The following is a 12484-nucleotide window of genomic DNA, read 5'->3' on the forward strand; positions in this document are numbered from 1 at the left end:
CTAATACTGTTGAGTTTTAAAAAAATTGTTGAAACTGGAGTTGCTTTGTGTGAGAAGAAACACGTAAGCATTATCTCTTCATTAGGCAAGTTCATCAAAGTTTTATCTGAAATGGATATCTGAATTTTTGGAAGGACTGGGAATATGATACAATTCACAGAACCTTTGTTTATTTTGTATTATGTACTCTGATACTTTTGACAGTTTGTGGCAACTGTATGCATGCAATCATTTAATTCCTTGTTTAGATTTCCTTTTTTAATACAGGATGGTATTTAAAAACATCACAGGCTCTATTTTTAAAGAGTATAGAATACCATGGATGACACTTACTATATTTAACCTTTCCATCATTTAAAACTTGTAATGAAATTTAACAGTGCTTTTGTATTAGGAAACTGCTTAATACACCTCTTTTCTGTCTTAATCTGTGTTGAAGGCCCTGTTTTGGCCTTTTGCGTAGGCTTAGCAAAGTGATGTAGGAGGAAGTACCTTGCACTGTATTAAGTAATTTAAGAGATGTATTCCCTACTTAAGAACACAGGAAGTATCACTGTATTCAGACAGTATCTTGTGTCTGAAATGAAGAGCTCTGTCATCCAAAAAAGTAAAAGAAAACGCACAATTTTTAGTTAAGAATACTTATGAAAATGTGTTGTTGTTGAAACACTTCCAGGAGTAACATACTTTCCTTTTAATGACATTTAAATTCATGGAGGTATTCTTTAGCAGCAAGCACGGCTTCAATACCAGGTTGGAAAGGCAAAAAATGACTCCTTGCCTCTGCTTAGCACTCCATGTAATCTCTACAGGCATTTTCCTGTAACTACTATGATGCTTAACACTCCATAACCTGAAGTTCATTGGTTGTTACAGAGAAGATGGGATGCAGGAGGAAAACCAATCCCCAAACTGTATTTCAGAAATTCTGGCATGGTAAAATTTTGGCTTAGGGAAAGTTAAGTCTATATTATTATTGAATGCTCATACTCTTGAGTCTGTAGTTTGAAATCTCTTCTGCAGTACCTTGCCGCTTGGTGGAACTGAATTTGCAAGGCTGTAGGATTTGCTCAGTGGTGGGCTGCTGTAGTTGAAAACTGGTTTTAATGAAAAATAGAAAACAGTGGACACTTTTTTTTTTTTGTCACTGAAATAATTTTAAGGGCTCTGAACTTAATCTTCACAAGTCTGCCTGAATAAAGCTGAAGGTAGCCATTTGCATTTTTCTTGGTATGAATCATAATTGCTGAAACTTCTCTGTAATTGATTTCTCCTTTGACTTTCAAGGCACAGAAAAAATTGTATCAGAACACTTTCATGTTCTGATATTTAACCACTTAACGTTGTGCAGTGGTGGTAATTTAAAAAAACAACAACTTTCTTGATCAAATACAACAGAAGCATGTTAAGCAATGAAATCTTTTAACAGCTTTGAATATTTTCAAAAATAAAACTAAAACTTAGTGATGAGGCAATTTTCATGCAGATTGATATTAGGGGTTCAAAGTAAAAACTTCCAGTGTTGGCATGCTCTAGGTCATATATTTGATTGGCATACAGGAGGAGCATTTTAACAGTGCTATCCAGCTTTGAGCAAAGTGTTGCAATTTCAAGTGCCCTTTCTGCAGAATTGGATATTTTCTTTCCCTTGCATGGTTTGTTCTGGTTACTACATTATCCCTCATAACTCCAGCTAAGCAAAAAGTAATCTGAGTATGTTAAGGTTTGTTTTAAGTATATCCAAATATTTTAAAGCTCCACACATAGCTATGGACACGAGGTTGATACACAGCTGGCATAGCTCTGCCATTTAAAGTTTGTAGTTTGCAGTGTTAATAATTTCTTGTGGTCAGTGTTAATTTAGCTTAAAATCAGAAACCTCTGCAAAGCCTCTGAAGGTGATTTAATAACTTTACTCGTTAAAACAACAAAAAAAATGCACAATCGAAATAATACACAGAGTGGCTTGTCAGGCAGAGAATGACAAATTGGTTTTCTTCAATGTCAGTATTTTGCTATTTAAGGTATCTCCTGGTTAGTTGAAAAAATGCAGAGGGGAGGTTATGCTGGCAGCATGTAGGAGCTCATAAGGACAGCCAGGTCTTGAGTCTGCAAAAAAACAGTGTGTCTAATAGCATGTTAAGATGAGGAAGGGTACGAGACGAGAGCTAGTTATCTGACAACTACATCGCTCTGCTCTTACTGCTCATGCCTGCAGTAAAGGCATGGAATTCCAAGACACAATTCCCCAAGAGGCTTGAAGGGTTCAGACATATTGTCTTTGAATATAAAATGAGACAGAAACAGTGGCTTATAACTTGGGCCTATCTTCTCCAGAGTGTGAGAGTCAGATAATACTTGTACATACATGAAGCATAACGTGTAGGCTGAGAGCCTGTTTGACAACGTTTGGGTCATCGTCTCACATTTCAGGGGTGCATTTCTGTGCTGTGTCCTATTCAAAGAAGAGCAAGCTTAATCAGTAATTTTAAATGTCATTTATTTAATAAAATATTCAAACTGTGCTTAATAAAGTGTAATGACTAAAATACTGTCCTTATTCCTTATTATGCATTGCAAAATTTATACTCTGTAAAATTTCAGTCGCACAGTGTTGATGTGCCTGGACAGTTACATTGGAGATACTGTCTTCTCACTGTAGTTGTGTGGGGTTTTTCACATGTAGTAAGTATCAAGGACACCTTAACTGCTTCAGTGATCTGATGTGTGCTAGAACTATGGCTTTGAATGTGTGTTCATTGCTTTCATATTTACGCAGTGAATTAATGATGCTTTCAGTGGGTTTCTGTTGCATGTTACACGTACAGGGTTTAACAAACATAGGTATGAGTGAGTATAATCCAGTAGTGAAGAAATTGTTGGGAGCCAAGCAGCCTTGACTCGGCGTTTACTTAATTGGCATTTAACACCAGCTTCTGATTGCTGACTTGGAGCATGGGGAGCTTCTGGCAACACCCAGAAGCAATGGCACACCTGCAGAAGCCCCTTCTCTCTTTTGTCCTCCAGTTGGGCTGAAGCCAGGCAGCTCCGTGCTCCCTCCACTGTGCCTCTTGCCCTGGTGGCTCGTATGTCCACTCTCCTGCCTGGTTCCTATCAGCTTCTGACTGCTTCTTGCTCCTTTTCCCACTGTCTGCGGGCCACAGAAGTGTAAGGAATCTCTTGTCACTCTTACTTATGGTTATGGATGATTAGTACAAACTAGTAGCTTCTTACTATTTAATGTCATTTTATGTTATTTGCTAACTGAAAAATGTTTAGGTGGCAAAGTACTCTGGTATTCAAACTAGAAAATATAAGAATAAAATATTGCTCCCAGTCTGAGGAGCATGCATAGTAGGAAATAAGCTTACACAGTTTGTAACAGCATGCATTTCCTAGATTAGTTCCTTCAGTGCACGGGATACAGGGTTCACCAAATGGATTGCTGTCAACTTCTTTCAAAAAATCATTTGGTGTGTGGCTCTGCTAACTTTAACATACAGGCAGAATTCCCCAGGAAGCAGTGATTCAGCTTCCTTTTATGGACTTCTGTCTGGTGTTTGAGGCTCTGCCAAGAAAACAATTACAGCAATAAGAGATTTTTCTTAAATCTCTGTGAAAAAGGGTGCTATACACCATATTTTATAAAATGCAGAATGAGAATTAGGCCAAAGTCATTGATCTGAGGCTCTACCTTTTGAAGTCTTAAGGCCTGACTTCTCTTAATAACATGCACTCTTGTCTACTGATTGCAATTAGAGTTCACAGCACTGAGCAGTAGTGACTAATCCTAGTTTGATGCATTTGTTCCCTGCACCCAGGGGCTAGAATTCCTTGGTGTCACTTGCGTGTGTAAGCCTAAGTAACTTTTTTTTCCTGTAGTTACTTGTCCTATTAATTTGTGGATTTTCCACTGTTGATAACTGTGATTCTTAAAGTTTTGGTACATGATTTTACAATATTGCTAAAGGAGTTATGTGACTTACTTTCTCTCTATGTAAACAGTGAACAAATTGCAATCCTGAAGAAACTGGAACTCTTATAGAGTGTGTTCTTTGGACAGAATAGAAAAGGACGCAGTCTAAATAGCTTTATTTAACCAAGGAATATGAGATACAGCATGTTAATGGTAGCTACGCTTAGTATCAAACAACAATAGCTGTCACTTAAAGCATAGGATACGTTTGTTTCCGTACAGTGAAGTCCTGTTTCCTTCCTATTGTGTAGAAGAAAACCTGGGACTTCAGTGAGTAATAAGAAAAAAATGCTATAGATGAAGGTTTGTATGAGCAGCTAATCCAAGCTGAGTGGTGTCCTTATACGTAAGTATTTCACTCCCTAGTCATGAAACTTGGAATTCTGCTGAGTCAGATCCATAGTGACAAGTCCTGTCATTCCAAAAATAAGTTTAAAAGGTAATGTGACCAGGTGCCTTTTTCTTCTAGAGGCTAGTAGACTGTCTTTGAGCTTGCTTCTGTAGAGCCCTTGGAGACAACACAAGGATAATATTAATAGCTGGAGACACCATTTGCTTTTCTAAATACAGATTAATTTATTTTCTTCTGTGTCTCATCTTGAGGACAGTTGAACACTGAAATAGGTTGCACAGAGAGGTTGTGCAGTCTCTGTCCCTGGAGGTTTTCAAGACCTGACTGTATAAAGCCCTGAGTAACCTGGGCTGACCCTGCTTGAATGATTCTGTCATTCCACGATTCTCAGACTTCTCTGTTGTGGACCAGCTTGTCACCTAGAGCCACGGTACTAGTGACTGCCTTGCCTTAAAGCAGCTATAGTACATAACAGAATCGGAAGAGAGAAGCATTATGTCATGTTGTCACTGAGAGCTTCTGTCAGTTCCTTCTGTTCTGAAAACTGAAGTTCTGGAAGTAAGAAACGGGGAGTCACGTCTCCTGTTTGTTATCTGGTTTGTACATATTGGGAAGCGTTGGTTACGTCTGAAGGACAAGGCTGTGTGGTATTGCCTTAAGTTTCAAGTATTTGAAATAGTGTTTTGTCTGCAGGCATTCTGTGTGTTGGAATATCTAGTCTTTCTCATCATAGGATTCAGTAAGCAGCACGGAGACAGTAATTTATTTTTTTTAAATGCTCTTTTTGAATGGTAGTGAAATATCTAACCAAAATAAACATCATCTTCCAAGGGGTTTCAGAAAGTTAAAATGTATCTTTCAACCAACAACCCTAACCTGTTTCACATTATGAGTTCATCAAAGAATCTGTTACTGAGGGCTGGGGACGATAAACTACAGGGTTTCTTCAAATGGTTTTTCCCCTCTTCCTGTTGGAAAACACCTTAACAGAAGCTTTGGCACTCACTGGATTATTTATCATCTTAAAAGACTGCATTTATTGCACAGATTTTTGCAAGTTGTGTGTTGTGCTGATATCTCTCTCCTGACACATGAGGAAAAAGGGAGTAAAAAAAATATATCAAGTGTTTAAAGATGAATGAAGCAGATTTTTGTAAGTTGCTTTCAAGGTAGCATTAAAACCAACTTCTTGAGAGCAGAGGCAGCATATTCTATTCAGATGTTTTTGTGTGCAGTATCTGAAGGTCTGCTTGCTCATTATTAGTTAATATTTTCTAAGATCCTCATGTGTTAAACCTTCAGGATATTTATAGCAGTTCTTTTCACAGTGTAGGGCACTAGCAGCAGAGAAGAAATCCAAGGTCTTTAGCATATAGGATTGCTAGAATGCTCCCTAAGAGGAAGCTTAAAAAAAAGTCTCTTTTATTTATTGATCAGTTTCCCTGTGTCTAAGATCCATTATCCTAATTTACAAGAATTGCTTAAAAATCACTAAGTCAAGAAACTTGAGCCTTGCTTGTTTGCACCATTTCTGTAGCTGTTATAGTTTGTACTTTTCAGTATATAGTTACTTTTTTCAGTTGGACTTTGTGGTTTACTTTTAGCCTATATAAGTTCTCTTAGCTAATGCGTGCTGGGACTTTTTATGACAAAAGGCAACAAGGGTTCTGTGCTGCGTGGTATTTGGTGGTTTATGTGCCTGTGGTAACACCGGTAAAAACTTGCTTAAAGACCTTTGGGCTTGATGAGTAAAATATTGAGATTGATTTTTGATGGAAATTACAAAGTTCTTTGATACAGGAAGAAAATATCCTGAGAAGTATGAAAGTTAGGAGGTTTCATTTGTGTTGGCCAAAAGCGTGATCCAGAGGTGGCTTCTATTCAGTGAAGACCTGTCTTCTGAGGAAAATGAGGCTTAACACTTTTGCCTTCTCTAACTTCCTGCTTCCATAATTTTGGAATTAATTCGTCAGTTTCAGACAAATGTTACAGAATAACAGAGATAAAGGTAGACATGTCTTACTAGTTTCATGAGAATTGCCAGCTGGATGGGAGAAACCTCAGCTGATGTATCTGCTCAAGAAAATGTTAATGTGAGCTCAGTAATAATCTGTCCTGTTTGGTGAGCTGGTTTACCAGTCAGCATGGGGGTGGGTGGAAATTGCTAGAGCACTGTGCTACTGCTTGCTCAGCAAGTAGTTGAGGGACAAGAAGGCGACAGTGTAGGTACTCCTAAAGGGTTGTGCCTGGAGTCATGGAGTTGGAAGATAAAGGCCAGAGTGGATGAGTGGCTTGCCTTTTTTTTTTTTTTTTTAATTGGTTGGAAACAAAAGTGCTGAGGTACTAACAGACAGACTCCTGTTCTTACCTCTGCTGTCAAGAGAGGTTCCAAAGAATGTTTATCAATATGGTGATAGGTGCTTTATATATATATATAAATATATATTTATACTGTGGTGGGAATATGGGAACTGGATGTGTGCACCATGCTTTCTTATGAAGTTACTGGTTCTGCTGCAGTCTAGCTGACCATAGAAACCCCAGCGTTGTGAGATGCAGGTGAGAATTTGTGGAGTATCTGTGTAGAACTTGTCTGTTTTTCTCATCTTGATCTAAATTTCCCAGACTTTATACTGACAGCAGTAGTTGTTCCTAGGTTTACTTTTTGTAGTGAAATGGAAGACTGCAAATCCATGTGCAATAAACTTTCGTTGTGAAACCTCTGCAAATTCACTTGAAGGATGGGAGAACCAAACCCTAACAAAAAATGTGCTAAAGGACTGGCTGCTGTAATAATTCTATTTCATGAGGGTAGTGTGACTCATACTGCTTAATGTTCCTATCTCAGTATCCAGTTTATTTTTAAGTAGTGCTGTACAAATAGTGTTTTTCTGTGCCAGTTGTTGCTATGACTTCATAATATTTCCCTAAATACGCTTGCTCATACTTTCTCACAGCATAGTATTTGGCATATAAAAACCTTAAATCCATCAGAATTTCCTGAGTACTGATCATTTTCGTGCTTTTATGGGGGGAAAAAAAAAGATAGCTGTGTGTATGATGCAGTTTTAGTTGAGGAGGAATAGAAGTGGTTGGGTGTTTTTTTAAAAAAAAAAAAAAAAAGTCCTCACAACCTGTTCCCTCATTTAAGAAAATGTTCCTCTGTTTCAGCTTTTCCAGTTTTTCCGTGTAGCTTTTCAGATTAAATTTCCAGCGCTGGTATAGTTTAGGCTATTTTGTTAAAGGTAAGCGGACACTGTTTGTTACTGCTTGAGAACACTGTCACTGTCTTGTCTTTTTGTATTTGGAGGGAGAAAAACACCTTCTGTGTGGTTTGGGAGTGGGTGGGATGGGTGACTTGTTGAAACTTTCCTGTAGGTTTATACTTCTGCGTAAGGGTTTCTCTTTCCTGACTTTGACACTGAAGACTTTACTGTTGTCTGCCTGATCTCTTACAAATGGCAGTAAACACTTTCGTTGAAAGATCTTGGTGTACTATAGAAAAACAACTCTAACTCTTCCTGAGAACCTTTGGAATCTTTTCCTTCCCTTGTTCTGCATGGCATGCTGAGTAACACAGTTCTCTCCAGTAGCTTACTTGGTTTCAGAGTAATGGAGTGTTAGAGCTGCCTTAATGGGAAAAAGGCAGGAAGATGCAGTTAACAGAATCCAGCTAGCAATGTTTATTGATCTGACAACTTTTCTTTAAATTCTATGTCTCCCTCTGATCAGATAAAATAATAGCAGAAATTATGGTTAAAGGTACCACTGCATAACCTTCTTTCTTTGTGAAAACTATAAAACTCTTAGAAAAAACTGTCTAATGTCAAAGTATTCTTTTGAGTTTGTCCAGCTAGTTGCAAGTTTATTGCACTTGTTTCTTCCTTGTGCTGCTTATGGCTGTCTAAGAAAGGCTATCAGAAATTATAAACACTTACAAATAATGATCTTTGCTTACCTTGATCTACTGGAAGAATTGCAAGGGCTGAAACTTATCTGAAAGAACACATTCCATGTAAAGGTGTGCTACTAAGAAACTGACATTTGAATGTGTTTTAATGTACTTTTCCCTCTTGGTTTAATAAAAGCACAGGTGGAAAAGCAGATTTTTTGGCAATTACTAATAACATAAGTTGAAGATTGTTACACTAACATGTAAAAATACTTTGGCTCAATATATCATGTTCCTTTCTAATTGTTTCCATTCTGCAGAACCCTTCCTGTATTTTTGGTTATCTTTTCAAAATAAAAATCTAACAATTGATGTACCCATTGTAGTTTCCAGTTCTGTATTCAGTGTTAAGGTTATTTAAGCTTTCTGTGATTTTGATGGTGGAAATGAATTGGATGAAAAACTTCAGGAGAAACAGCTTGTCTTCCCAGCCAGAGTAGTTTTGTTCTGTCTTTGCTGTAACTGTCTCAACAACTGTTTTGTTTCAGTAGCTAGTTTTTGTTACAAGTGGTGTATGCCTACCCTTACAGGACAGTTAAGAGTATCCAAGAAATGTGGATATAGCATTGAGTTCTTGGCCTTGGAGGCTTTCAGTTCTGTTTCGCTCAGCAGCATGTCATAACCTCTAGGCTGCAAGGTAGGCTAGGTTTGTAGGCATTTTCTGCTCTTCCTTTTGAAGTGGCCCTCTTGCATTAAGGGAAGCAACATTCATAGGGCAAGAGAAAGAGGGAGCTTCACCTTATAGTCTACTAGTAAAGGTGTTAATCCCAGAAGGGGTGGTAGAATCTGCTCACCCTTGTATGTAGCCCTGGCAGTAGTTGTAGGCAAACTTGGTAGGAGAAATCTAAACAGGAGAACCTGATGAAGTATCTGTAGAGATCAGACAGGGATTTGCATGTGTGTGTTGTGGGAGGGAGCTGTTTCCTTCCTCTCCTACCTCTTGGTCTCCACCCCACAAACCACATTTGTGGATTTAAGTGCCTGAATTTTTGCCTCAGTACTGGTTTTGATACTTATCTTAAATGTTAGCTTAGGGTAACCTTGAACTTTTTTTATACGCAGGACTTTATAAACAATCATCTCCTTCAATGAGGATAAATCATGTTTTTCTTCTGTGCGGCTGTGTCTGTGTAAGTGACAATGCCTGAATTGTCAAAGTAATGACCTTTAATAAAGATCAGAATTTTTTTTTACTGTTTGTTTTCCTAAAAGAAAACAATGAAATAGTATTGTAACATGTCACAAAATGCAGTAAAACTAGGTGTGGGAGTTTCAACTTCTGGCAAAAGTAATTGTCAGCTTCAAGGAGACCTTCTGTCATGGAGCCTGTAACCTCTTACTTGGTATACGTGGAACAGTAGATAAGTGCATCACACCATCATTTAGGATCTATTATCTGCAACGCACAAGAGTGTTGGCAAGAAAATAGCAAGTAGCTCAGGTAGGTAGTTACTAGCCCAATAAGAGATCTAGTCACAGCTGGCTGGGCAAGAGAAGGAGAGCTGTCTGAATATCATAAACTATACTAACACTTTTGGGAAGGAGGCTAGTCCTGTCTCCTGTGTTTGACTTGGGTCGCTGCAATGCTCTTCACATTGGTTTTGCTTTGCATTGTTGCTGAGGAAGCTCTGTTTTGCATTTAGGGATGCCATTAGTTTCCAAGTAGATGAATCTAAGATTCTTACAGAAATAAACCCTTTTCCCTTCTGAAAAGATGATCTGTTTTTCTTTAAATCAGCAAGTGGTTTTGGCCTTTAATATTTCCAGTGGGTTTCATTACAGAACATAGATTTCCAGTGAAAAAGGAATAGGAAGCAGTGCAGGTTATTGTATCTGTAGCACAAAGATCAATTGATTCTCTTACGGAATACTTCACAGTGGAATACTCAGTGAGTAAGCATCGTGCTACTCAATCTTTTCTTTTGGTTGTAACAGGAGATGGTCATGATAAAGTAAATTCAAGAGTTTGGTGAAATTTGGTATAGGCAGATGGACTGAACATTTTTCTGGACAGCAAACACAATGATAAGAGCCAAGAACTTTGTGTGGTAGAACAGTCTTCTGTTGCAAAATGTACTTGCATGCCCTGTGTGGTTACCTTGTGTGTTTATTTGGCATCCCTAGATATCAAAAATTTGAAGGACGTTACCTAACTTCATTTCTCTTTTGATAGCATTAATAATGAAAAACAGCTCATAAATATTTTGTTGTATCTTTTTACAGATTCTGAAGGTGTTTAAGCTCTGAATACTTACAAGCTCTTCATACATAGAAATGTCTGGCTCATACGATGATTCCGTTGGAGTAGAAGTTTCTAGTGATAGCTTCTGGGAGGTAACCTGAATGTTTTCTTTTTTTTAAAAAAAAAAAAAATTTATTTTTTACTATCGTTATAGAAAATAAGATTTTTGTACATCATGAACGTTGGGGAGAGCTACAGTACAAGACACCTTTGGTTATTGTGACCAGCGTAAATAGCCTTCAGGGTAGAAATGACCTTTTAGATTTTGGCCTAGTTCTGTCAAGGGTTTTTAACCGGCACAAGCTTGAGTATCATCCATTTGGGTAGGATGTGTAATTCAGAATTGAACCTTTTTTTATTGTCAAAGAAGGGATATGGGTGAGTAGCTTTTAGAATTACCAAGGGAGTTGAATGATCAATGTTAAAGCTAAAGTAACTGTTAAAAGCTACTGTAGGTGTACATAAATTAGAAATCTGTAAGATCGTGTGTGAATATACTGTATGTCTCCTGTTCGTGTCCAGATACAAGTGTAAACTTTTTTGAGAGAAATTATCTTCTGCTTATCTCAATGTAAGAGTGTATATGCAGAAAGATAATACAAAGCACATTGTAGTATCAGTAATATGTGCTGCCCCAATCTGAAGGCAGCTTTCAGATGTTATAATTTGATTGAGCAAAATGTCATAAAGCAGAAAGCATTTTACCAAAAAAAAAAAAAAAAAAGTTTCTTGCAAGAAAAGGAAAGGTTTGACGGTGTCAATACTGGAGGTAAGTAAGTTAGCAAGCTCTCAAGATGAACTGTATTCAGTAGGGCAGACTTCTACCATGTGACTGGGAGCTCTTGTGAGTTTGAAATGTAGCAACCATGAAAATGGTTAGGGAAAAAATGTCTTGAGTATTTCAGTTACCAGAGACGTATATAAGACAGCTTGGTTTTGGTGGCCTAACATTGTGCTACTTCTTAAATGAAAGCTTTTCTAGACCACTAACCCGTTTGTTGGTGGTGACAGCAAATTGCATTTTCATGCAATTATTTTTTATCCCATTATCTAAAAGACGTAATGCCAGTGAGGTTCTTGTTTGGTAGACAGCTGTCGTTTTTTGCAGAGATACTTACTATTATGTTAAATGTGTATATCCTATTTATAAAGAAGTGGTTTTAAGGTAACTAGATTCTGAGTCTTAACCCCTTTTTGTTGTACTCCGTAGTATGACTGCAGAGAGGATGTGGGACCTGTACTCCCAGAGGTGTCAACTCCACTGGACATGGTCCTGAGCAGTCTGATCTATCAAACCTGCTCTGAGCAGGGGCTTGGGCTAGATATCTCCAGAGGTGCCTTCCAACCTCACTTATTCTGTGTTTTTTATTTTATGCTGAGACAACTTTCTGGGCAGGCTTCCTTGAAGTGTTTCAAAATAAAATAAGGAGGCAAAATAATCCTGGACCAAAGGGTTTGGTTTGTTTTTTTTTTTGGATGTGTCATATACTTGGCAGAACATGACTTCTGGCTGGCTGTTCTGTACCAAGCTGTTGTCTTCCATAAGTAATCGGGTCTGGAAGCAGAAATGCTGAATGAATAAAAATAGGAATTCTGTAAACTAATATAGTTATGTTTGTACAAATGTGGACTCAAGTAATTAATATTAAAGGATGATAGATGATCAGAAACAGCAATTAGCATAAGCTAGGACTTTTACAAAGCATGGCTTCAATGTATTTGATGCTTATTATAGGTGGGTTAAAGGTGTTCTTTGTGTTTGTACTATTGGTGACTTATTTTATATCATTTTGTAAACACTGCTTTTTAATCAATGTCTTTGAACTTTTCTATGTATTCGTTCCAAAAGGTCAGAACTCTGGTCTGTTTCATAAGCAATGTCAGTAGGCTAATGTGTACTGCACAAGTTATATCTTTATTTATCCTTGGATAAAAAAAGTTAGACTTTAGTATTTCAATCAG

At 37.6% G+C, this 12484-nt stretch overlaps 1 protein-coding gene across 5 annotated transcripts in view; it reads left to right on the forward strand.

Annotated features, from left to right (window-relative positions):
- The window catches only part of PACSIN2 (protein kinase C and casein kinase substrate in neurons 2), a 64230-nt gene that overhangs the window by 23456 nt on the left and 28290 nt on the right, over positions 1-12484 (forward strand). For all 5 annotated transcript variants that reach the window (XM_055711450.1, XM_055711453.1, XM_055711454.1 and 2 more), the window contains one exon: positions 10504-10614. In XM_055711450.1, the coding sequence (XP_055567425.1) occupies positions 10555-10614 (60 nt within the window). In that variant the 5' untranslated portion in view covers positions 10504-10554. The remainder of the gene's footprint in view (positions 1-10503; positions 10615-12484) is intronic.

The sequence above is a fragment of the Falco cherrug genome, chromosome 5 (genome assembly GCF_023634085.1).
Source record: "Falco cherrug isolate bFalChe1 chromosome 5, bFalChe1.pri, whole genome shotgun sequence".
NCBI classification, from domain to species: domain Eukaryota; kingdom Metazoa; phylum Chordata; class Aves; order Falconiformes; family Falconidae; genus Falco; species Falco cherrug.